This window comes from Pelodiscus sinensis, chromosome 2 (genome assembly GCF_049634645.1).
Source record: "Pelodiscus sinensis isolate JC-2024 chromosome 2, ASM4963464v1, whole genome shotgun sequence".
Lineage (NCBI taxonomy): Eukaryota > Metazoa > Chordata > Testudines > Trionychidae > Pelodiscus > Pelodiscus sinensis.
The window spans coordinates 9115049-9139522 of record NC_134712.1 but is presented as its reverse complement, the minus strand read 5'-3'; the positions used below and the strand labels follow the sequence as shown (position 1 = coordinate 9139522).

General features: G+C 43.6%; 1 protein-coding gene across 1 annotated transcript in view; it reads right to left on the bottom strand.

Annotated features, from left to right (window-relative positions):
* Window positions 1-24474, bottom strand: part of COL22A1 (collagen type XXII alpha 1 chain) — a 310548-nt gene that overhangs the window by 252518 nt on the left and 33556 nt on the right. Inside the window, exons 3-4 of the mRNA XM_075920074.1 lie at window positions 22645-22781; window positions 19761-20327 (exon numbers count right to left, since the gene is read on the bottom strand). Of these exons, the coding sequence (XP_075776189.1) occupies window positions 19761-20327; window positions 22645-22711 (634 nt within the window). The 5' untranslated portion in view covers window positions 22712-22781. The remainder of the gene's footprint in view (window positions 1-19760; window positions 20328-22644; window positions 22782-24474) is intronic.

The following is a 24474-nucleotide window of genomic DNA, read 5'->3' as shown; positions in this document are numbered from 1 at the left end:
CTTGACATACTTAGCCCTACAGCAACAGCCTGTTTCAGTGTTTGGAAATGCATAATAAGTCACCGAGAGTTTCCTGGCATTAATCTTTCAGTCTCTCAAGGAAAACCCCTTCTAGGAGCAAAGTGGTGGGGAAAACACACTTCTTGGCAACTATTTTTTCTTGTACATTTTGTGGGCAGATGGGGATTCTATTTGGAAAGGGATTCTATTTGGAAAGAACAAGGAAAGAGAAGAAGAAAGAGCCCATCATGCCCAATTATAGTCTGTATTACTCTGGCATGAATTAGCTTACCATGGTACAGTCAGTACACACTGACTGCTTGGCATCAATTGGCCCTTAACTGGGGTTCGGATCTGGAGTGAAAGGGAAATGATCGGCCTTTGTAGTTGGTGTAGGGCAAAACTCGGGGTGCCTGTTAAGTGCTAGACTGAGCCCCAAAGAGATGTGCACATGGGGGAAGAGACAAGGTGCCTTTGCTGCTCTTGCATCCTCACAGAGCCAAGCACAATCATCATTCCTCCATTCCCCATGGCTCACTGATGACTCCTTGCTCATGAACTCTGCAGTGAGAGCTACAAGGCAGGTGTTCGGGGAGGAGGCAGAGACCATAGCTTCACCATCTCTCAGCTTTGGCCTCCACCACAGAGGAGGAGAGCAATCTGTGTGTTCCTAAGGGCTGGTCCAGCTTGGTGTGTTCTCCCTATGCCCCTGGGAGCCCAAGGGGGCATTGGGTGAAAAGCCTCCCTGAGTTCCTCAAGGAGCTGGGAATTTTATCAGCGCTATAGGTAGGCCTGTGCTTTCATGGCCTCCTAGTTGGGCTAATCTGGTGAAAGCCACCTCAGCTGGCAAGCCAGCCTCCTCCTCAGTGGAGAAGACAAAGCATGGAAACTGCCCTCTTGGCAGCGCAAAGATTGTCCCCTCAAATCAGGCCTGAGGTCCACTGGAAGGGGGTCAAGTGGAAGCTTGTTTGACTGCTTCCTCAATGGCTGACACAATGGTGACAGGGTGAAGAACTGGAAATGAGTGCTGGTGTGCCTGTAACCAGCTAGGAGATGCTAAGCAAGTCACTTCATCTCTGAGACGCACACCTATTGACCCAGGTGTAAATAACTACAAAGCAATGAAGAATCAGGGTTTAATAGGAGCCTGGCCATTTTGATTTAATAACCGACCTGACACTGGAGGCTTCACTCTTACGGTGCGTCTACACAGCATCCTAAACTCGAAATAAGATACGCAATTTGCACTATGCACATTGCGTGTCTTAGTTCGAATCTATTTCGGAATAACTTATTTTGAAAATTGGTGCGTCTACACAGCACCAAATTTCAAAATAACACACCGTTTTGAGCTAGCCTTTATCTCTCATGCAACAAGGTTTACCAGGATGGCAAAATAGTGTCCCTGTTATTTCAAGAAATTTTGAAATAATGGGCAGCTTGTGTAGACTTGGGGTAGCTATTTTGGGACCCCTCCGGAATCCCGAAATAGCTGTGCAGAGTAGACGTACCCTTACACCAATATCTTACTCCACAAATTAAATGAGTAGTAAGGAACTTTTTACCCTGAGTACTGATGACAAAATCAGGCCTTAAGTCATTAAGCTATGGTCCAAGAAAACATCCAGATCCCTGCCATTCCTTCAGTAATAGTCTGAATTGAGAGCATTAATAACTTCCAAGTTGCCAGAGCAACTGCCATAGAATTTGATTAAGGAAAAGTGGTTTTGTTCCCGGGAGACTAAGAGCTTCTTTTAGAAGCTTTAGCATGGCACGAGATTTTATAACCAAGTCATATGCCCATGAAAAACAGCACCAAGGGGGCAGAAAATTGAAAAAATGACAATCTCTTTTATCACAGGCCGTCCGTAACTAGCAGGAGAAATATATCCAAAGCCAAATTACTTGAGACACAAAATAAGCTAAAACACTAGGTTACAGAATGTGGCGAAAGGGTATAGTAAGCCAACCACTAATTCCACTTATTTAGGGGTTATAGGTTGTATTCAGATGTAAGTGGTATGTACCCAAAACAGTATATTTAACTAAATAAGAAGTTACAAGAAGGATTTTAAAAGCTGCAGTGTAAAGGAAAACCCCAGGGCAGGACAAGCTAACTGTAGTTGATAATGATTCATAATTTTGAGCATTCCATGGATTAAAAAGACTCCTGTATGCCTGTTTACATAATGAAGACTGTGGTGCCTGCCAATGTATTAAGCAAAGAAAATAATGTGAAATGGATAGAAATGTCTTTAAAATATAATATTAAGCGATGGAAATCACTGCCACAGGGTATTAATTGAGGTCACGGGTTTACCAAGAGCCCAGGTAGAGTTAGATATGTGTAAGTAAGCAGCGCATCTGCAGTTACGCTTGCTATCAAGAAGATGAGCAGAGCCAAAGGACGTATTGTGAGGAGATATGCAGTTCTACAAAGGCGGAGCCATTCTCAATTGGTCCTCATGCAGCTCTGCTAGCACTCACCCATCCTGACTTGCTGTTCCAATCCAGAGGCCTTTATACAGTGCAGGGAAATCAGCAGCTGATATCATAAAGAATTCTCTACACATCCTGTTACAGACAAATGCACAATTGGCCCTACACAATTTGCAGGCACCCTTGTCTTTCTTGTGACACATCAGAGCCCTACATCTGCTGGACTACCTGGATCACATGATCTGGCAGGCCAGTGTGAATAGTCTCTGAAAAATCTTTGCCCACCCACTCCTTAGTGCATTTTGGGTTACAAGGGTCTCCACACGAGCTGGCTGATCAGATGTTGTTTACACGTCTCAGGAATCTAATTAGACTGCAAAGCACTATACAAAGCGGGGCGGCTTCTCTGATGAGATACAGGTAGAGAGATTTTGCTGCCATTATGACCGACAAAGATTTAATTAATTGCAAACAAAAGCCAACCACTTGTTATGACAGTATGAGAAAACAGATGCCTGCATTCTAATTGCTGTGATAAATTATTTGCATGGTTCTGGCTTACTAGCGTCTGCCCCTGACCTGGGCATATGCCACCCTGCCGTCACTGTGAGACTGTGTGACTGATAAGTCTCTTGCACACTGCTGGGCAAATCTCTTTCACGTGCATTGTAACATGCCCACTGTGCAGTGAGGATGCCAGCTAGATCACTGCAGTGCTGATAGCTCTCCAATACCGCCCTGAAATTCCTCCTCATGCCTAGAAGGACAGACAAGTGCCCTGCAATTCCCTGGGAATGAATCATAGAGCACCTCAGCTCACCGCAGCACTGAGAACCTCCTCCGAGGGCCTAACATCACACAGGAGGCAGCGTGGTACCAGTGAGGACACAATAATTCGGGTAGAGCTTTGCAGTGTGACAACTCACACCCAGCCAAGGCTAAATTCGGTTCTCGGTCAGATCCAGGGGCCAATCCCTCCTGCAGAAAATACATCCTCGTGCTAGGAGCTGCTCTGCAGGTGTCCCAGCAAAGATCCTCACTCCAGATGCGCAGCTCCTTTTGCTCTGCCATGCCATGCAGGCTGCCAGCTGCGCAGAACTGTGCCGCACTGTGCAGTAGCTGTTCTCCGGACATCACTCCCACTGCAATGAGAGGCCGACTGCCAAACTCATTTGCATGTGTGACCTAAGCCAGTGGGCTTTCAAACTTTTTTTCTCATGACCCAGTTAAAGAAAATCATTGATGCCCATGACCCAATGTAATTTGACTAAAGTGTGGGGTCCGGGGTGGGGCTGAGGATGAGAGTCTTGAGGGTGTAGGAAAGGGCTTCAGCTTTGGCGGGGGGAGGACAGGGCTGAGGCGGGCTTACCTCCAGCAGCTCCCGGTCAGCAGTACAGTGGAGATGCTAAGCAGCTTCCTTCTTGTCTTGGCACTACAGACCATGCTGCGCCCCAGAAGCAGACAACAGCAGGTTCCAAGACAATGGGAGTGCAGTGCTAGTGCTCAGGACAGGGGCAGTGCACAGAGCCCTGTGCACTCTTCTGCCCCTGCCCTCACCTAGGAGCCGGGCCTGCTGCTGGCCACTTCTGGGGTGCAGTGCCAGAACAGGCAGGAAACCTGCCTTAGCACCCCCACTGCTCATCCTGCGGCAACAGGATTCAGGGCCTGACATTCCACAACTTAGTACAGGTCACGACCCATAGTTTGAAAACCATTGACTTAAGTATCAGAGGGGTAGCCGTGTTAGTCTGAATCTGTTAGTCTGGACTCCTCGTTGCATTGACTTAAGGCCTATGTAGGGCTATGCATGGGCAATGAGGCTGGGGTTTTCCAAAATGGTCGCTGCTGGCCTACCACAGTTCATTCTGAAGTCAGTAGCAAACCACCCATTCAATTTAATGGGTGTAGCATCAGGCTGAGGCCAGAGGCCTTTGAAAAACCTGCCTCAAAAGAGCCATTCTACTCTGAAGGGCGAGGCTGGAAGGGTGGTGATTCCCCCTGTTAACTGACTCTTACTAACTAGCCAATAGCCCATCATAAGACAGGATTTTCGGGTCTCTTCTCCACGTCTTATTCCCTTTCTATCTCGCTCTTCTCTCCTGAGTCTCCAGACTCTCGCTCCGTCTCTCTCTCTCTCTTCTTCCTACTGCCTCCCTCTCTCTCTCTCAGCTCTCCTCCGCCTTCTGCCTCTCTCTCCATTTCTCTTCTCCTCCCTGTCCTGCCTTTCACTCTCTCTTTCTTTTTGGGCTCCATGGTGTCCATGCAGCACTCGCTTGGCTCCTGTGTGGCGGCCCAGCTGAGCACCACAGCAGGAGGCGAAGGGCATGACAGAAGCACCAGGCCCCTCCCCCGGCCATGAACGTCACCGCCCCACCCCCCTTTACCTCCCGCCATGGCACTCGGCTGACTTCTGTGCTGCTTAGCTGGGCTGCCACACAGGAGTAAGTGGCACAAGTAGACTGGCTGAGCAGCACAGAAGTCAGCCAAGTGCCATGGCAGGAGGGAAAGGACCTTACGGAGGCAACTGCGCCGCCCAGAGGCAACACCAAACACAACAGCGTTACAGAGTCACAGACATTGGGCTACTATATATACGACTAGACAATTAGCCCGTCATAAGACGGGATTTTCAGGTCTCTCCTCCACGTCGGTCTTCTCTCCTGAGCCTCTGGTCTCTCGCTTCGTGTCTCTCTCTCTCTCTCTCCTCCTACTGCCTCCCCCTCTCTCTCAGCTCTCCTCCACCTTCTGCCTCTCTTGCCTTCTGCCTCTCTCTCCATCTCTTTCTTTCTCTTCTCCGTCTCCTGCCTCTCACTCTCCCTTTCTCTTCTCCTCCTCCTCCTGCCTCTCTCCCCCCTCCGTCTCTCCCCAGCCCCTTTCCCCTTCCCCTCCCACCGTGGCACTCGGCTGAGTGCTGCCTGCTCAGCTGGGCTGCCGTGAGGGAGGGGGCAAGGCGGTGACATACACGGCCAGAGGGCGGGACCAGTTACATCACCGCCCCATTCCCCCTGCCCCTCCCGCTGCAGGGAAGCCCAAACGGCTGCTTGTACCGCTGGCTCCCCTGCAGCAGATCGGCTGAGGGGCGCAGCACTCAGCTGAGTGCCACAGCGGGAGGGGAAGGGGGATGGGACGCTGACGTACACAGCCTGGGGGCGGGGCTGTGTACATCAGCGTTACAGACTCGCAGACATTGGGCTCCTACATATGAGGTCCAGATCTGATTTAAATCACCTGAAAAGTTCTAACTACATTAGGTTGGCAGAGTTGCCCCTGGGAGTGTGAGATCCGTCCTGTTCTTCTCATTCAGCTGCCACAGAATAATTAGCTGAGTTCCAGTTGTGATGCTGAATTCTGCCCTGTGCAATCTCCCTTGAATATCATGTGTTTTCAGATGTAGCTGAAAGCATGTTTGGGAGACAATAAAGGGGTTCCCCAAGCATCATTCTGAAACATCAAAATGGCATATATGTAACGGAATATATGGCATATATGGCCTGTGGAAAACGTGTTAATAGTGATGATTGCCAGAGAAAGAATGAATCCAGCTTGATTTTCCTAGCCCAGGTGCAGTTTGATAAATGCCTTAGTTATACCCAGAAAGACTGAGGTGATTATAAGCCCATCAAGCTGTAAAAATAAAATGATGGAACAGTTGAGATGGGACTCAATTACCAAAGAATTCTAGGAGAATAATGTAATTAATGCCAGTCAACATGGGCTTATGGAAAACAGATTTCAGCAAATTAACTTGACGTCTGTTTTTGATAAGATCAGAAGTTTTGTTGATAATGGTAATACTGTCAGTCAATAGGATACATTTTCGATTTCTGTATGCCATTTGGCATGAAACTGCATGGCATAAGAAACCAGGGAAATAGAACATTTAACATGGCACGTGTTAAATGGATTATAAACAACCTAGCTAATAGCTCTCAAAATATAATAGCAAATAGGGAATCATCACAGAGAATATGTGTTTTTAATGGTGTCCCATAGGGATTGGTTCTCAACCCTATGCTATTAAATCATCATGATGTAAAATACATTGCTGGAGTCAGCTTATCTTAAGGCGAGCTTGGCGCCATCCCCACAGCAGGAGGCCAACGGAAGTAAATGCTCCCTTCGGCTTCCCTTACTTCTCACAAGAGCAGGAGTACCAGATGCCTGTAGGGTTGCCCTCTGAGATCAATTTAGCAAGTCTTAACTAGACTCGCTAAATCTAACTCTGGAAGATCGAGGGACGTCCAGTTATTTCAGGGAAGTCCAGACTCAAGACTTCCCTAAATTAATTCCTGTTTGAATTAGGCCATATCTTTTATTTAAAAAAAATCAAATTGAGTTTTTGTGTACTCCAAGGAAGATCTTCAGGCTATCTTTAGTGTGTTTCCTGATGCTTATGCATGCCTTGGTCTTATGCTCAAAATCAAAAAAACCAAAGTGCTCCCCCAGCCCACTCCAAAGGAGGGTTCTTCCACCCCGTCTATTAAAATCAAGAGAGAGGCACTGGAGATCATTTTCTCTACCTTGGAAGTTGACTTTCATGCAGGGCAGATATTGACATGGAAATCCAGCATCATCTGAGCTGTGCCAGTGCAGCCTTTGTTCGTTTATGGCACAGGGTCTTTGAAGATCATGATGTTTGAACAGACACCAAACTTCTTGTCCATCAAGCCATCATTCTCCCAACACTGTTGTATGGGTCTGAAACCTGACAATCTACTGACATCACTTGAAAGTCCTTGAGAGGTATCGCCAACGCTGCCTCTGCAACATCTTGAAGATCAAATGGGAAAACAGGTGTACTAACATCAGTGTTCTGGAAGAGGCAAAGACCACCCGCATTGAGACAATGATCATCCATCAGCAACTTTGCTGGACTGGTCATGCTGTTCAGATGCCAGATCATTGCCTCTTGAAACAGGTCCTCTTTTGTCAGATGAAAGGAGGATACCATAACATGGGAGGACAATGGAAGCTTTATAAGAACTTGCTAAAGGATAACTTAAAGAAGTGCAACATTGACATTGACACCTGAGACACACTCGCCCAGTATCGCTCAAGATGGAGACAAGTCCTATGCAATGGCCCCCTGCATTTTGGATTTTTCCCTCTGCCATGCTGAAAAAGGGAAGGGGAGGAAGGAGAAACTGGCTTCTAGTCATGGTCAACAGCCTCCTGCTGTACCTGGAAACATCTGTCTTCACCACCATAGAACTTGTGGTTCAAAGATCAGCCTGATCAGCCACTGAGTTATCAGTCCATAACTCCCATGGAAGATGATCATACTCGGCAACGAATGACTGCCCATCAGTAGGGCCTGTGATGTGGTGTACGGCCCGACACTAGTGTACTGAAGGTTAAAGAACAATTCAAAACATGGGAGGCAGGGCTTAGACATGAACGATGGCTTACTTCATCACGTGTTCCAGAGCTACTGTTTTACCAGGTTAGGGTCCCTGGCTGGTTGGCGAGGCCTTCTTCAAGGTCTTCCAAGCCCTACTGCCAAACTTTCTCAAGCCACTCACTCCACAGAAGCCAGAAATGAGCCCCAGCTGAGCGAGGAAGACCCTCTCAAGTGCAGTCAGAAAGAAGTCCAGGAGAAATCCAGAAAATGACCAATTGTGGTAAGGGAGGGCTCAAAGATAGGGTAGGAAGTGCCCCATAGGACAGGTATAAGGGGACCCACCCTTAGGACACATATCTGAGCTATTATTCACTGGGCACTGGGTTGGAACCCAGGTTTCCTCTACCCCAGCCACTGCCTCTCCCCATTGGGTGGCAGGCCACTAACTCACCAGGTTCAGATTTCAGCCCCCCAATTATCGAAACATATTAGAAGATAGTCCTCACCTTAAAGAGCATTAGGGCAAGAACTTAAAAAATGGGGGCCTCAAATTGCATCCCATCCATTATTTTAGTGTCCCCAAAAAAGTGGCCTGATTTTTCAAATGTTCTGAGCATCCAGCAAGTCTCATACACCTTTTGTAGAGCTGCTGGTTGCTTAGAATTTTTTAAAACTGGGACAAAAACTTACATGCCTAAATATGAACTTAGAGGACTACATGTAGACACCCATTTTTGAAAACTTTGGTGTGTCAGTCTAAGACATCAAGTCAAGAAAGTCCTTAGCTATGTGCTTAACTGTAACGGCATGCTTAAGTTCCATTAAGTATGTACTTTCTGAATCAGGGCCTAACATTGTTTTAGATTTGTATCCATTGATGTTTTCACCGTTGCAGGAAATTATTGTGGGGGTCAGACAGACAGTTGAGACGGAGAGTCAGAAAGTTAAACCTTTATAAATCGTTAAAACACAAATAGTCAACATTATGTGTCAAAATATAAATAACACACATTGTTATAAATCAAATTGTAATAAATTCTCAAGCAAATTTCTGCAAATTTCATTTATTACTAATAGAAATATTTTCAATGTTTGTGAATATATGGACAAAATAGATTTTTAGCAAGTTTTCGTGATTAAAAAATGAATCCCTCCAAAACACAATGCCCCTCCACATACACTCCCCCCCCCCCCACACACACAAATTCAAAGATCACTGACATAAAATGAATTTATGAGCCTCCTGGGATGAGGTTTACCTGGGTGGTCGACAAATACCTTTGATGTTGACACCCGCGTGTCCAAACTATCGCGCTGAGCCGACAAACAGCTGATCAGCTGTTTGTCGGCTCAGCGCGGCAGCCATGTAAATTTAAAAGAAGCGGCGATTATTTAAATCGCCGCTTCGTTTTACTATGTCTGGTAGCCTAATCTACATGCCTCTGGCGACAGAGGTATGTAGTCTAGACGTACCCATAGATTCTATTCTGCCTGCCTCAGCAGAAAAGGCAACTCCCAGCAAAGGTGTCTTCAAGGACACTGAGTAAAACTGCTCTGTCTCCTTCCCTGGACTGTTAAGTGTACTTCAGCCACTAGCTTGTCTTTAGTACATTGTTTCTGTGTAGGGTTGCCAGATGGTTTCACAAAAAATACCGAACCCCCCCCCACCCCCCAAAAAAAATCTGTTGAGCAAAAACAAAAACAAAAAGGTGAGAAAAAAAAAAAGACTGAAATATAGCCATGGCCCCTTTAATACCCAGGCCACTCCCCTCTCCCTCCACCCTAGAGGAGTTCTGTCAAGCACCCAAACTGGGCCTCAGGAAAAATAGAATACCAGACATTTTAGACGTCCGGTATTTTCTGATTTTTTTTTTTTTTTTTTACCAGATAGAAGGTGCAAATACCAAGCTGTCCAGTTCAATACCAGACACCTGGCAACCCTATCTCTGTGCTGCACGGAGTCAACAGACTGCAGCATTTGGTAACACAGTTCCTTGGTTTTCATGGGTCCATTTATCACAATGTTCAGGGAAAGATGAAAAGAAAGGGATTATAACCCATTTCTTTCTCAGGTGAAGACTTGATTGCAACATGGAAAGATAGTTAAATAGTGGAAGCAACCGCTCAAAACATAATGTATGCCTGACAATAGACCTCTAAATGGGAATTGTCCCCCATAAATGAAAATATTATGAACTTGAAAAGCTGGATGATGAGTGCCACATAGATACATGCGGAGTATGTAAGACTGTGTTATGGAAAAATACTGAGGCTGATGCCCACAACCGTCCAATGTAAATACAATTGCCGGATTGAGTAGCTATGGAAACTAAGAATTGCTTGATTTACAGAATAATACGTATTTTAAAGTAGAGGTAAGATCTGGTGTGAGTCCTGATTCTGGGCCCACACCAGTTTAAACACCCTGATTCAACTCATAGTGTAAATAGAAAGCTCGTTATTGCGAAATAAATTAGAATTAACAGGCTTCTTTTTCTGATTCCTGTAATCCTCATTGTACGAGAAGTAAGGGAAGTTGGAGGAAGAGTGCTCTATTTTGAAATAAGTGCTGTTGAGACGCTCCCTATTTTGAAATAAGATATGTAACTGACGTAGCTCAATTTGCGTAGCTTATTTTGAATTAAGCCCTGCTGTGTAGACATACCCATAAGGATTACATTGATTTTCCCAAACTAACACTAGAATTTAGAGTCTTTCTGGATTCAAATTCACAGTTTAGTCCTCTGCACCATGCTGCCTGCAGTACAGTATCAAAATTGTTTACACAGAGACTGTTTTGTCACTGCCAGAAAAAGTGTTTTTTCACAGAGACCTCGGACATTTATTTCACTGTAAAAATCCCAGTGTAGGCAAGGCTGTTTACTGTGATGTCATTTGACAAGGGGAAATCCAGGTGTGGTTCATAGTGTTGGCTTTGTCTAGTTACATCATCGTAACAAGTGCCAGCAGTTTTTCTGCATGAGGATTTTACAGTGATTTTTCCGTTAAAAGATGTTACACACGTTAGTTATCTTGTTGCAAACCCTCCTCCCCTTTCTGGCCATGAAGACACAGCCTGACTATATATAGTAAAAAAAAAATTCAAAGTATTTCTCAGCATATGGATCAAGTTATGACCTAGCTCTCACACAACTTAAATCTGAATAATAAAGTTACTCAGGGTGTAAATCAAGGCAAAAAAGTTTCCCCCATATGCAGCCATCTCTAGAGAGGAAGTCTGTATCTGTCTAACATTGTACAAGAATACAATGCAACAGTGTAGGACATACAAAGGATGAAGAATGGTATATCAGGGCAGGTTATCCTGCTGGAAATGTCCTCTCAATATTTCCGATCTTGGGGGCCCATGAATTCAACAGTGGCAAGTTCTCTGATTATTGGGAGACTTTTGGCAGCACACGCACATATTCTATTTCATCTTTTGTAAGGTATCAATAGGGCATTAGTAAAATGGACTTTGTTACAGTCCTTCATTTGCATTTCAAAGCAACCAATTAGTGAGCAAAATAAAAAGTCTGTCTTGATGTCCAACATCTTTCCAATACTTTTGCACTACATTCCAAACAGATCACCAGTTGGAAAGCGGAGAATTTGGCCTTTGGATGTAACTCGTAAAGCCCCTGGTGAGATTGAAACACTAACCCTACAATTTACTAGCAAAAATAACCCATGCTTATAAATCAAGCTGTGCTCTGCATGGAGGGAGGAATATTCTTAGCAGACCAGTGCAATGTGATGTACTTTAATTATTATGTCTGTGTGTAGTCTGTGTGTACAGTACATGTGAGGACAAAACGAGGCCTGAATTCATTTACAGAAAAGCTCTTTAATATTGTTATAAACTTGCCACTGGGTGGAATGTCTTGTTGCTGTAAAGTGGGAAATGGCCTGTCCAGAGTGGCTTACAGTCATGGATGCCTACCACAGGGCAGGCAGGCAGAAAACAGGCAGACACTCCAAACTGGTGGTGGGTTCTGTCATTAGAATTCACCAAGCCAGTGCCAAATCTTAACTCCTGGATTACTGTAACAGTCTCACAACGGAGTCAGACAGTCCCCTTCATACTCTTCAGTCCATCTTGGGGCCCAGACAAATTGGACTTTGTGATAAAATAGTTACTTACACCAAAAATCACATCACATTTAGGCAGCTTACAGTCCTGAGACACCCCAGATCAATTGGGTCTCTAGCTCTTATACCAAAGACAATGCTGGCAGTCAATTCTATAGTAAACTCACTTAGAGAGTAAGTGAGTGATTAAAACAGATACAAATATATGCACAGGTGAGTCACACGTTGCAATTCAAAATGGTGGCAGTGATGTAATAAAATGCCTATTTCTCCAAAGTCTTTTCAAGGTACCCAGATGGTCTCTGGGGATCTCCACTTAGCATCTGTTACACTTCCCTGTAAGAATCCAAGCAGTCCATAGATAAGGGATCTTTCCTTGAATCCATACCTTTAACTTATTCTCACAGAAAACAAGCTGACCATGTCGATACCCACATAGAGGGTGGAGAGTGAGGAATGTATTTGGAGTCTTTTGATCTCCAGCCATCACACACAATACCACTGGCTTTGAAATTAGCACTTCTCTGTTAAAATTCTTAATTTACATTTCACAAGGCTTTTTGGTTTGATGGGTTATATATATATATCTACAGAAGGATAGATAATATAATGATTGCTACTACATCATAACAACATACAGATAAGTGAAACTAATACAAGTGACATCCCAGTAGATTTCATGAACTTAAACTCCAATTACACCATCAACAATTACTTTGATCTATATGAATATACAAGTGAATTGGCCTAGGTCTCAGGCAAATGTCAGACCTAAGATTTCGGTATGAATGAATTTTAGTACCTGGTCAAAAATGAGATACTTATTGATGGAAATCAATCTCATACAACATAATAACTCCTGGATAAAATTATTCCCCTGGGCAGAGGGCCAGTTTAAAGCTCATGCATCATCTAAGTCCTAGCTATGGCTCCAAAACCAGAGTTTTAAAAGAGACGTAGGTCTTAAAATGGAGGTTAACTTCATTATGGAGCTTAGGGGTGTGAAATATCCATACCGCTGACTGATTCAGCTATGCTTATTTAACCCCCAGGGTGCACCGTTACATCAATGGAAAATATTTTTCCTAATATCCAACCTAAACCTCCTAATATCTAATCTAGGTTGATGAAAGCCCATTTCACGAGGAGGGTGATGAAGCACTGGAATGGATTACCTAGGGAGATGGTGGAATCTCCATTCCTAGAGGTTTTAAAGTCTTATCTTGACAAAGCCCTGGCTGGAATGATTTAGTTGGGATTGGTCCTGTCTTGGGCAGGGGTCTGGACTTGATGACCTCCTGAGATCTCTTCCAGCTCTATGATTCTAACCTATCAACTGTTGCTTGAGGAAGTGGTGTTCCTACAGGAACAGAAAAAGCCCTTTTGTCCCTATAGTCTGCATCGATGCTTCAGGATTTCAGGGCATAGGTACAGTCCTATGGGGCTGTTGAATTGTGCTGTAGATGTTTGGGCTCAGGATAGAACCCAAACTTTGGGGCTCTTACTTTTCCATTTTTAGTCCTGCGTCTCGAGCCCAACTTAGCTAAAGTAGGCCAGCTGCCACTGTCTTTTCTTCCAATGCAGATGTACCTTTCGTGCACCATGAAGGGCTCCCTACAGACCTGGTTTGCTTCCAGGACCCTATCATCCAAATACCATGATGTGCCTAGCAAGTAACTCTGCCAGCCCTGGCAGCGAGAGGGAAGTCAACTCCCAACACTGTGCTCTAGAGTGGTAGTGTTGTCACCTGTGTGGGAGTACATCCCTGAGCCAAGGGCAACTGGAGGAAACCCCAGGCTTTCATCTGCACCTGAACGCTTCATGTAACCAGTTATACCTATGCATAGTGGATGTAGAATGATGCCATTTGGATTTGTGCTTGTGTGATGTAGTGGGCAGGCTATACCCTCTGGGCATCCGCTGGTGGCTGTGTGTGGGCTGGGGTTGACCCCTACTGGCCGGTACCTGTAGCACTGCCCAGCAGGACAGCTGCCTTAAGTCACGTAGGCAAAAAGACCCGACCGGTTGAGGACAGGCAGGGAACAAAGGAAGGGAGGTTTTGGGGGAAGGGGTAGTTGCTGGCTGGAAGACATGAAGGAAGCAGCCTTAGCTGAAGGCTGAGGGTCTAGTGTTGACAATGGACCCCCTAATTCAAGGGGTCTGATGCATCCTGGCCCTGACTCCTGAAACCACATCATGTCTATGAGGAGCAATAAGCCCTTTCTATATTACTGCTTGGCGGAGTCTCATCTTGCTGCAGGCAGGGTGCAGGATCGGGGGGTACCCAACGTGCCTCCACACCTTGTCTACACTTATGCAAGGGTGCCAGGCAAAAAAAGAAGCAGCCCCAGAGTGTTAAAAGGGTGGATCCCTTGCTGGGTGGAGCCAGCTGCTTGCTTAGAAGCCAGAACAAGAAGCCCAAGATACACAAAATCTGCCCAGGACACATGGTTTTGGTACTTACAGGCTATTCAGCTGCTTGAGGGGAACATGGTGAAATTCTCTGGTAATCTATTTTGTTTGCACCAGAAAAAGCCTATAAATAAACCTGACATCTCAGAAGGGCTTTTTGTGCTTCACCTGCATTCCTGCTGAGTGTTAGCCCAGGTTTTTGGCAGACCTTTCCTTCACAGTCCTTTACCAAGTAAACACCAAAAAAAGATAATGTCACCCAAAGGATAAGTGTCCTATCTTTTACCTCACAACTAAGAGCCTCATCAGATTCCCATTGGAGTCCATGAAAATGGCTTTTGTATCAGGCCCCTCTGGCTATGTTTACACTGTGGCGCTATTCCCGAAAATAGCTATTCTGTGTCTTTTTACCGTACCCATTATTTCGAAATATAACGGGGTTGCTATTCCAACACCCCTGTAAATCTCATTCCATGAGGGTTAAGGGAAATTTTGGAATAGCCCTTTATTTTGAAATTGGGTGCTGTGTAGACAGTGCCAAATTTCAAAATAAGCTGTTTCGAAATTACCTTGAAATAAGCTATGCATTTTGCATAATTGCATAGTGCAAACTGTATGGTTTATTTCAAGGTAAGGGTGCAGTGTAGACGCATAGACACTCTCTATGACCCGATTTCAGAAAAAAATAGAGCTCCAACAAAATCAAAGAGAGTGTAGGTGCACAGGGCCTTCAAAAAACAAGCCACTAATGACTTCCAGCACATGACAATATGTTGCGGGTTTGTCAGTTTCTATTTCACTGTTTCTCTTTTTTCAGTCTCACACGATTTAGAAATGGCTCCCATATTCACCACATTTCTCTTTCTGTTCTCTAAAATGCATGTTTCTCATAAGATGTAATTTCTCCTACATCTGAGAGCTATCCATTTCCTGATGATCTCAATTTTTTTCCAATGTCTATGACTTCCTTTATCTATCATCAGTGTAATCTTCTTTCTGCCTTTTACTATAATTTAGACATTGTTTAGCAAGGTTTCTTGCAAGAGCTGGGAGAAAGAAACCTTTGAACATATCTCAAAATAGAAGTAGAGATGCCAAAGTGCCAATAAGAAGAACATGAGCTTGCTGAAGTGGGTGTTTCATTTTTTTTAAGGCTTTGTTCAGTTTATATTGGTGTCTCCTGTTTTATGTTGCTGTTATTTGTATGTGACTATCTTAAGATAAAGTAGGATAATAAACCAATAGGAGGGCAAAGAAAATGCAAAAGATTTAATCATTTATTTTCTAGTAGGCTGGAACTCTGCCTTGGAAATTATTCCTTGTAAAGATCCCAAAAGTCTGGCCAGAGCTCAAGACTTTATTCTGTTGTTAGTTACCCCAGAATAGATTAGATGTAACTAATACAGCACTTCTGCATCTATTTTGTGTAAACATTAGAATTAAGTCCTCTATTCCCTGGACACCCAGGAAGAGAAATAGAGCTCACAGCAGTCATCCTGACTGCCCCTGGGCTTCAGAAGGATCTCAGCTGGACATGTGAGTAGTTCCCAGCAAGGAGGGAAGGGAAGGGATAAAATCACCTTCCAGTGAGTTTTCCAGCAGAGCAAGCATCAGCCCTCAGAAGAGAATTTGCCCTGTTGCAAAATCCATAGTACACTTCTTGGCAGAAACGAAGGAGCATCTGTAGCTATGCTGCATTCTAAGATACAAATTACTGCCCCTGCCAAGTTGTGTCCAGCTAGACACACCCAAACATAAGAGAGCAACACCACAGGAAGTGTAACACCAACAGGAAGAACTGAACCTGGGACCTCTGGAGCTTAGTGCATGAACCCCTACTCACACTGCAAGTGCCACTACATGGGACAGTGAACCACACCTAGAAGGTGTGTGAGTGACACAAGCAGCAGTTAACCAAGAAGTATGCTTGTTTCAAAAGTACAGCTAATTAAGATCCATGGGAGTGAACTGGACTGCATGCCCCCAGAGAGTCAAAGAACTTCTGAAATGTAGTAAAGTTCTCCTGAGGCCTCGGACTGCTTCTGAAAGTGGAAGGCCCTGACCAACCCTCCCCACCTTTGTCTGTTGCTAGTGCTGGCACTTAAGAAAAAATAGCCCTAATAAGTCTGGGCATTTTCATTGTCCAACCACTGCGTTCCTAAATCTCAATCAAGAGCATTTCCAGTGTCAAGCAACAACAGCATTTCTCAACCTCAGTTAGCCACTATCCATGTGCATGCACGGATCTTCTTGAGTCTAGCTTCAAACAGAGCCTCATTTTCCCAAAGGGGGCTACATTCGCCCTTTGAAAAGCATCCTACTCACCTATCAATGGCAATATATCTTTCTCTTCTCCATATCTTCCTGCTCTCAGTTCTAAATCATACACCTGTAAACACTATTTTGAAAGCATGAAGACCCATGGATCATCCCCAGAATTTGTACAGAAATATCTCTTCTCTTGCCATCATTTAAAGCCATCACCCAATTTGGTCACTAACTCTAGTCCAGAATGTAAGTGGAGTAGTTTGGTAAAAATATCAGCCACTGACACAGGGTCTTCTGAGTGCATGTATTATTTTCAAGTATGTAATGTTTATTTCCATAGTACCAGATCAAGCCTAAAGTATTATTAATGTACTCAGTGACTCACTCACAATGTTAAATCATAGCCTAATATAGCAAGGCATAATGGAAGTTCAAAACAGAAATCCAATGAGACCGGAAACAAGTTATTCTGTGCAGCTGTAATGCCAACAAGTGGAACTGAACCGAAGACCTCTGGAGCTTAGTGCATGAGCCTCTACAGTTTGAGTGAAAAAGCAAGCTGGTCCTCAGCTAAGGCTGTAGAGCAAATTCATTCTCTCATGGTAAGTGATCTAAGTTGCACTACATGGGACAGTGCACCACACCCAGTAGGTGTGGGAGTTACATAGTTCCCCTAGCTGAGGAAGCACATCCTGAGCTTCAGGGACATCCTGGTTGAAATTCTAGACAAGCCCCCACTTGTAATGCCAATAAGTAGAACTGAACCTGGGACCTCTGGAGCATAATACATGAGGGTCTACAGCACCTCACCTAAGGCTTACTCTGTGTAAGGGGTCTCAATACCACTAAATTGGACAGTGAACCACACCCAGTGGGTATGTGGGTTACATAGCTGCTGCACAAACCTCAGGATCCATATCACTGCTGATCCCCACATTTGTACAGTATAGTAAAAGGTAGAACAGTGATAGAAATGTAGCCGTGTTAGTCTGGTGTAGCTGAAACAAAATACAGGACTATGTAGCACTTTAAAGACTAACAAGATGGTTTATTAGATGATGAGCTTTCGTGGGCCAGACCCACTTCCTCAGATCAAATAGTGGAAGAAAATAGTCACAACCATATATACCAAAGGATACAATTTTAAAAAAATGAACACATATGAAAAGGACACATCACATTTCAGAACAAAAGGGAGATGCGGGGGGGGGGGGGGGGGGCGCGCGAAGGTAAATGTCTGTGAGCTAATGGTATTAGAAGTGATAATTGGGGAAGCTATCTTTGTAATGGGTAAGATAGTTAGTGTCTTTGTTGAGACCGACGCGTAGAGTGCTGAATTTTAGCATGAATGCCATTATTGGACCTAACCGAGTTATAAGATCAAGAACACATATTCCTGCGCACCCAGAAATATAATTTATGCTATCATGTGCCGAAAGTGTCCGTCTGCTTTGTACATTAGACAAATGTCTCAGACACTTCGCCAAAGGATCAATGCCCACAAAACAGATATTAGACAGGATCACAAAGAAAAAACAGTTTATTGCCATTTCAACCAGAAAGGACACTGTCTCAACGACTTAATTACCTGCATCCTGCTTCAAAAGCCTTTAAAATCTGCACTTGAAAGGGAATCCTCTGAACTGTCATTCATGCTAATATTCGACACTCTACGTGTCGGTCTCAACAAAGACACTAACTATCTTACCCATTACAAAGATAGCTTCTCCAATTATCCCCTCTAATACCATTAGCTCACAGACATTTACCTCTCCCCTTCCTCCACATCTCCCTTTTGTTCTGAAATGTGATTTGTCCTTTTCATATGTGTTCATTTTTTTTAAATTGTATCCTTTGGTATATATGGTTGTGACTATTTTCTTTCACTATTTGATCTGAGGAAGTGGGTCTGGCCCACGAAAGCTCATCACCTAATAAACTATCTTGTTAGTCTTTAAAGTGCTACATAGTCCTGTATTTTGTTACAGTAAAAGGTAGGACTGGGAGAGCCATTGCTGGCCAGTACAGTGCAGAAATTACAGCTCCACCATTGTTCTTCATTCCAACCATGTGTTCGCACCTACCCCTTCATCTGTAAAACACCAGTTCTCCTCTACATTATTCACCCTAAGAAAGTTATCTGATCTCAGACTTATTGTCTCCTTTGATGATGTCTCCACAGCCTCGCTCTCCTGTTTTATCAATGTCAAATTGCTCTGTCCATTGGGAGATTTTTTTTTCTTTAGATCTAATCGGACCCTCAATATTTCACTCATTAAAAAAATAGCAAGAGCAGTTGCACCACATCGAGAGACAATACATCATCGTGGCAAGCCGAGTTGGATCACACACAACTGTGTCTGGTGAAACTTTGCTTCCCTATTCAGTCATTGCTCCTTTCACGCTGTCTGCCCTTCCCTCCATGCCGTTGGCAGACACTGTCCTATCCCGCACTCCAGAAATCTTAATTTCACTTTGTCATTTGACGCCTCAAGCAGATCTAACTGTCCAACCAGTGTCCTCTCCTGAAATTTGCACATTTCCCGCTAGCTCTTAGTTTTAACAATGCTGCCTTCTCTCTTCCCAAATGTCATTACCAGCCATCTGGATCTCTTTGGTTTTATATAGAAATCAACCCACTAATTTAGTAAACTATCCCTTCTCTGAGAAGATCCCTATGTTCAATAACACTAAACTCCCTTCTTTTTATCCACACTTTAGGATACCTCCTTTCTCCCCATCTGTATTATTCCTGAAAATGAGGGTAGATAGTTCTAAATAGTGTCAGTCACAGTTTTCAGGAGGCCAAATAATTTCCAGTGGACCACAACACAATGAACAGAGGAGTCAAATGAAAAGTGGAATCGTATATAGAGAAAAACATATCATTTCCATTCCCAGAAATAAATAAAACATATACTTCTATCTCTGATTTGATCCCACTGGAAGTGGGCCCTCAGTTAATGTTGCTTTGGCTTATCCAACCCAGAAGTAAACAAACCATGACTGCAACTGATGGTAAAGTAGCTTTTTAAAGAATGGAAAATTCAGAACACTAGTGGATGGATGGATATGAAGAAAGAGAGAGAAGAGGACCTACAGTTAAAACCGAACTAGAGTTGATAAGCATATGTATAGGACTTTCAGAGACACACAATAATTACCCTATTACAATTCTGTTTATTAAAGTAATATTATCTCTACTTACTTTCACAAAGCCGTCGTCTCAGTTTCCCTCGTATTTTATCAATGGCATTGTAATCGGAGACATGGAACACATGGGCAGATTTAGGCTCAGAAGCAATTTCATCCAGTTCCTCCTTTAAGGCCTCACCAACTCCCACAGCAAAGATCCTGATTCCTGCCTTACGGGCTGCAGTGGCTGCATCCATGACATAATCCTGACTTCTTCCATCAGTCAAAAGTATAGCCACTTTCTTAATGGTTGGATCACTAAGCCTCCCACCAGCCTCTTTGGAAAAGCTATAGGTGTTGATGTACCTAAGGGCATCCCCAGTGTTTGTATTGCCTCCATAATACTTAATGTTCCTTGCCGCTTCTTTGATTTCCTCACGAGTTTGGTACCTTCCCAAGTCAAACTCCGTGGTTGGCCTGTCGCTGTAACGTACCACTCCTACACGGGTCTTGTCCGGTCCAATCTCAAAGGTATCGACCAGATTAGATACCCACTGGCGGACCTTCTCAAAATCTTCTTTACCCACACTGGAAGAGGTATCCAAGATGAAGACAAGGTCATAGTGGACATTCTTGCAACCTGCAGGATCAATGGAAGATACTGCTAAGAGAAGCTGAAAGAGGATCATCACATCTATCTTAACCTCTTTAGTCATGTCTATTTAGTGTACTGACTCTGTACTGAAGGCATTTCTCTCTGTCCCACATAGAGAACACAAGCTTCCAGCCATTCTTCTCTGTGATTTTCTTCCCATCAATTTAGGAGATCTATTGTAGATCTGTTGCTTTCAGTTCATTGCCTCTCCTTTCCTGTTCTGCTTGCTCTGTCTCCAACACTCTCTTTTTTGCCTATGCTGTCTGCATATCTATGAGGCTGGTCTTCTCTTTTAAAAACCTAAGCAGCCCCTTTTCCATTCCCAATTCGAATGCAGTGCATTGAAAAGATATTGTCACAGCCAGAGATCTGTGTTGACCAAGCCTGCGCCAACCTTGACCTTCAACGTTCCCTCTCAAATGATAACGCTAATTTATTTCTGCGTAGCTGCAGGTAATTATGTTTCTGTCCACAATGTCTCAGAGAATAAAAAATAATTTTGTTATGAACTTGTCTCTTATTCTGTTTGCCAATGTGTGTTGACTAAGGGACCATTCCTGGAATAGTAGACTGGCTTCCTTGACAACAAAGTACAGCTCCTTTGCAAAGGAAGCGTTTCCCCACCCCCACAACCAGCCTCATCTTCAGTTAAAATATTCATAATTAGAAGTCTGTGTAATCCAAAAGGCCCACAAGTTTTAATTGCAGTTGTCTTCAACTAGGAAGCCAGACTAGTTGGATATTTCACAGACACCTTCAAGGAGGGCTTCTCACCAAAAGTGTTTTCTGCTTTGTGTGAGCATTTGCAAGGCAAGGTGCTATATAACCATAAGACCAGGGGGCAGGGGAAGACAGACAACACAAGGCATAATCAGAGTGCCCTACTCTGTGGTAAATTAATGAAGTCCCACATATGTCTGAGTTTATAAAAGGCTAGATGATTCTTCAGGATGAAAACTGCTATACACATGTCGGCTGTGTCTACATTGGCACCCCTTTCCGGAAAAGGGATGCTAATGAGACACTTCGGAATTGCAAATCCATGGGGGATATTTAAATCCCCCGTGGATTTGCAATTCCGAAGTGTCTCATTAGCATCCCTTTTCTGGAAAGGGGTGCCAATGTAGACACATCCGTCATGTATTGTCATGTATTAAGTTCATGGCCCCAGATCCTCTAGGGAGAAGCAAGTGCTTTGTGCTGCACTGCCAACAAAATGTGCCCATAAAGCCAGAATGCCCTGCCATGGGAAAAACACCTTAGAATAGAAGGATGGAGAGCTGGCCTGGCAGCTCCTAGACACCTCTCCTTCGACTGCAGAGTCAGAGCTAAGGGGAGCACAGTCAGAGTTTTCTTGCACAATAGATAGACATTATGTCATGTGATTGTAAAGTTCAACTCATCATCAGCTGTAAAGATGATGGGAAAAGTCCAGCATCATTAATTTATCCTGTCCGGGAAAAACAGGGTTAAGCCCAGCTAACTGAAGAATATATCATTTCAAACATTCAGCAATGGCTATGCATGTTGTGTCTTTTAATGCATCTCAGCTGGTGACAATAAGTGTAACTTAAAACAATACAGAGTATAGAGAAGAAATCCCATCTCTTATCAGGGATGACTGTCCAGAAAACGGGGTGGTTGAGGTGAAGACAGTGAAGTTTATTAAGGAATTAATACAGGAAAACACTGTGTTCAACAGGGCTAATCCTTAATGGGTCAGTGATTCTTTCTTTATATACTTGACAGAGCCAGTTGAATGTTTCAATATTTGGTTCAAAAGCTTCAGAAGGGTAGCCAAGTTAGTCCATAATTGGAAAAAACTTAAAAAACAACGAATAGTCTAGCAACACCACAGGGTGTGTCTAGACTACAGGGTTTTTTTCAAAAAAAAGTAGCCGTTTTTCAAAAAAACTTCACCTGGGTCTAGACTGCAGCAGTGTTCTTTCAAAAATAAATCAAAAGAACATGGCAGGTTTTTTTGATCACCGTAAACCTCATTTTACGAGGAATTACACCTTTTTTTGAAAGTACTCTTTCAAAAAAAGGTGCTATTGAATGCAAACTGTGCTTTTTTGGAAAGAGAGCGACTAGACTGTCTTTTGAAAAAGCGGCTTGCTTTTTTGAAAAATCTGCTTGTAGTCTAGATGCTCTCTTTTGAAAGAGGCTTTTTCAAAAGAGTCTTTGGAAAAAGCCTTTCAAAAGAGGCTTGTAGTCTAGATGTATCCTTAAAGACCAACAAAACATGTAGATGGTATCATGAGCTTTCGTGGATACAACCCACTTGGTTGTCAGCACATACCTGCTCTCTGTGCCTCAATTTTCTCTCCGCTTAGGAGGAGTGCAAGAAGAATCAGCATGTAAGGCATCTCTCTCTTCTTCTCACACAGCCTCAGCTCTTCACTGTGGTGAGAAATGGACTATAAATCCATCCCTTGCCTAGGAAAAGAGAAAATAATTGAGGAGTGATTATTAACTTACAGAATCATGAGACTGTGGAGGAAACAAAAGCAACAATACAAACTCTGGAACTACACATTTAGGGTCGCCTCCGCCGGCTCTCATTTTACTTGAATAGGCACTGGCAGTACAGAGACAAAGAGGCAAAGAGTTCACTCTTCAAAAACTAAGGTTTTTTCTCAGGCTCCTATCAATACCCAGCAGCCTGAGTGGTCTGAAAGGGAGAGATTAATAGATGATTTTAGTTTAAATGAGCCCACCAGCAAAGGGATAATCAATTCATCAAACTTGAAACCACTGAGTCTCTCATGTTTCTGCCTCAGGAGGTACTCAGTTCAGGTCAGAGACATGTTTATAGCCATACGCATCCCATTGCTACCTCACCAGTGACCACTTCCAGATCTTAGACATCAGAACTGCTGTGTGCTAATAAGACTGACTTTGTCCTCATATATGAATGCCTCACCATCAGGTAGCTTTGTCTACATGAGATGGTTGCACCAGTTTAACTTAAGTTATATCTACACTATCGAGACAATACCAATATAGCTGTGCCAGCAAAGCCCAATGGTATGGATGGAATCTACTCTGGTGGAAGAGGTATTTCCTAAGAATACTCCTTCATCGAACAAAGAAACAGAACCATTTATCCAACTGACATAGCACAGCTGTGTTACACTGGGTCACCACAGTGACATCAGATTGAGGTGTGGATTTTTCACACCGCTGACCAACATCGCTATGTCAACCTAACTCAAGTATAGGCTAGGCCCAGAAGTGGTATTTTAAACCAACTAGGTTAAATCCAGTGTAAACAACTCTGTGGGTGGTAGTTTGATTTAAGAGTGACTTATTTTGATTTAATTTAGATGAAGCTAGTGAAAACTCCCCTGCTTTTGATACAAATTAGAAATTCAGAAGGGTTTGGTAAACGATTTCCAAAACTGGGCCAGCTCCATTTTTTAAATTGAAAACACAGTTGGTGAATGTTTAAGTGTGTGCCTTATATTATTTGTCTTACAGTAGGGCTCACAGTGCACTCGGTGTCGTAAACCCACATCCAGGCACCAGTCCTACTCTGAAGTGCTTCCAAACGAAGGAAATATTTTAAAAGATACTCTCAATGATTCTAGAATCATGCTTCCCTCACTAATGTACAGAGACGCCTTAGGCTTGTTTCCTCACTGAATTTTTATTTCCTCCATCACTTACAGGCACATCGAGTACCAATTGCAAGACTGTGATATTTAAGCGATAGGCTGTGAATGTTGGTTTATTATTGTAGAGTTGCTCTTGAGTACGGGGCTATTTCTTTTCCTCTTGGAACCATTTGTTTTGGTGGAAAACATCTCAAAAGAATTGTGAAGGAGCCAAGGCTATTCTTAAAAATAAGCTTAGCAGGTCTAAACTTAGATCTATCTTGTCAATGTCCCTCTAAAGTAAATGAAGGCATAATGTGGGCTAGAGGAAGTAAAAATCTAAAAGCCCAGATGCAACTCTCGATACACCTGGGTAAATGCAGGCAGATTGGCTACGTCTACGCTACATGCTTCTTACACAAGAAGCCTTTTGCACAAGAGTTTTTGCACAAAAAATTCTTGTGCAAGAGCACGTCCACGGTGTGCTTTTGTGCAAGAGAGTGTCCATACTGCAAGAAATCTCTGATGTCCAT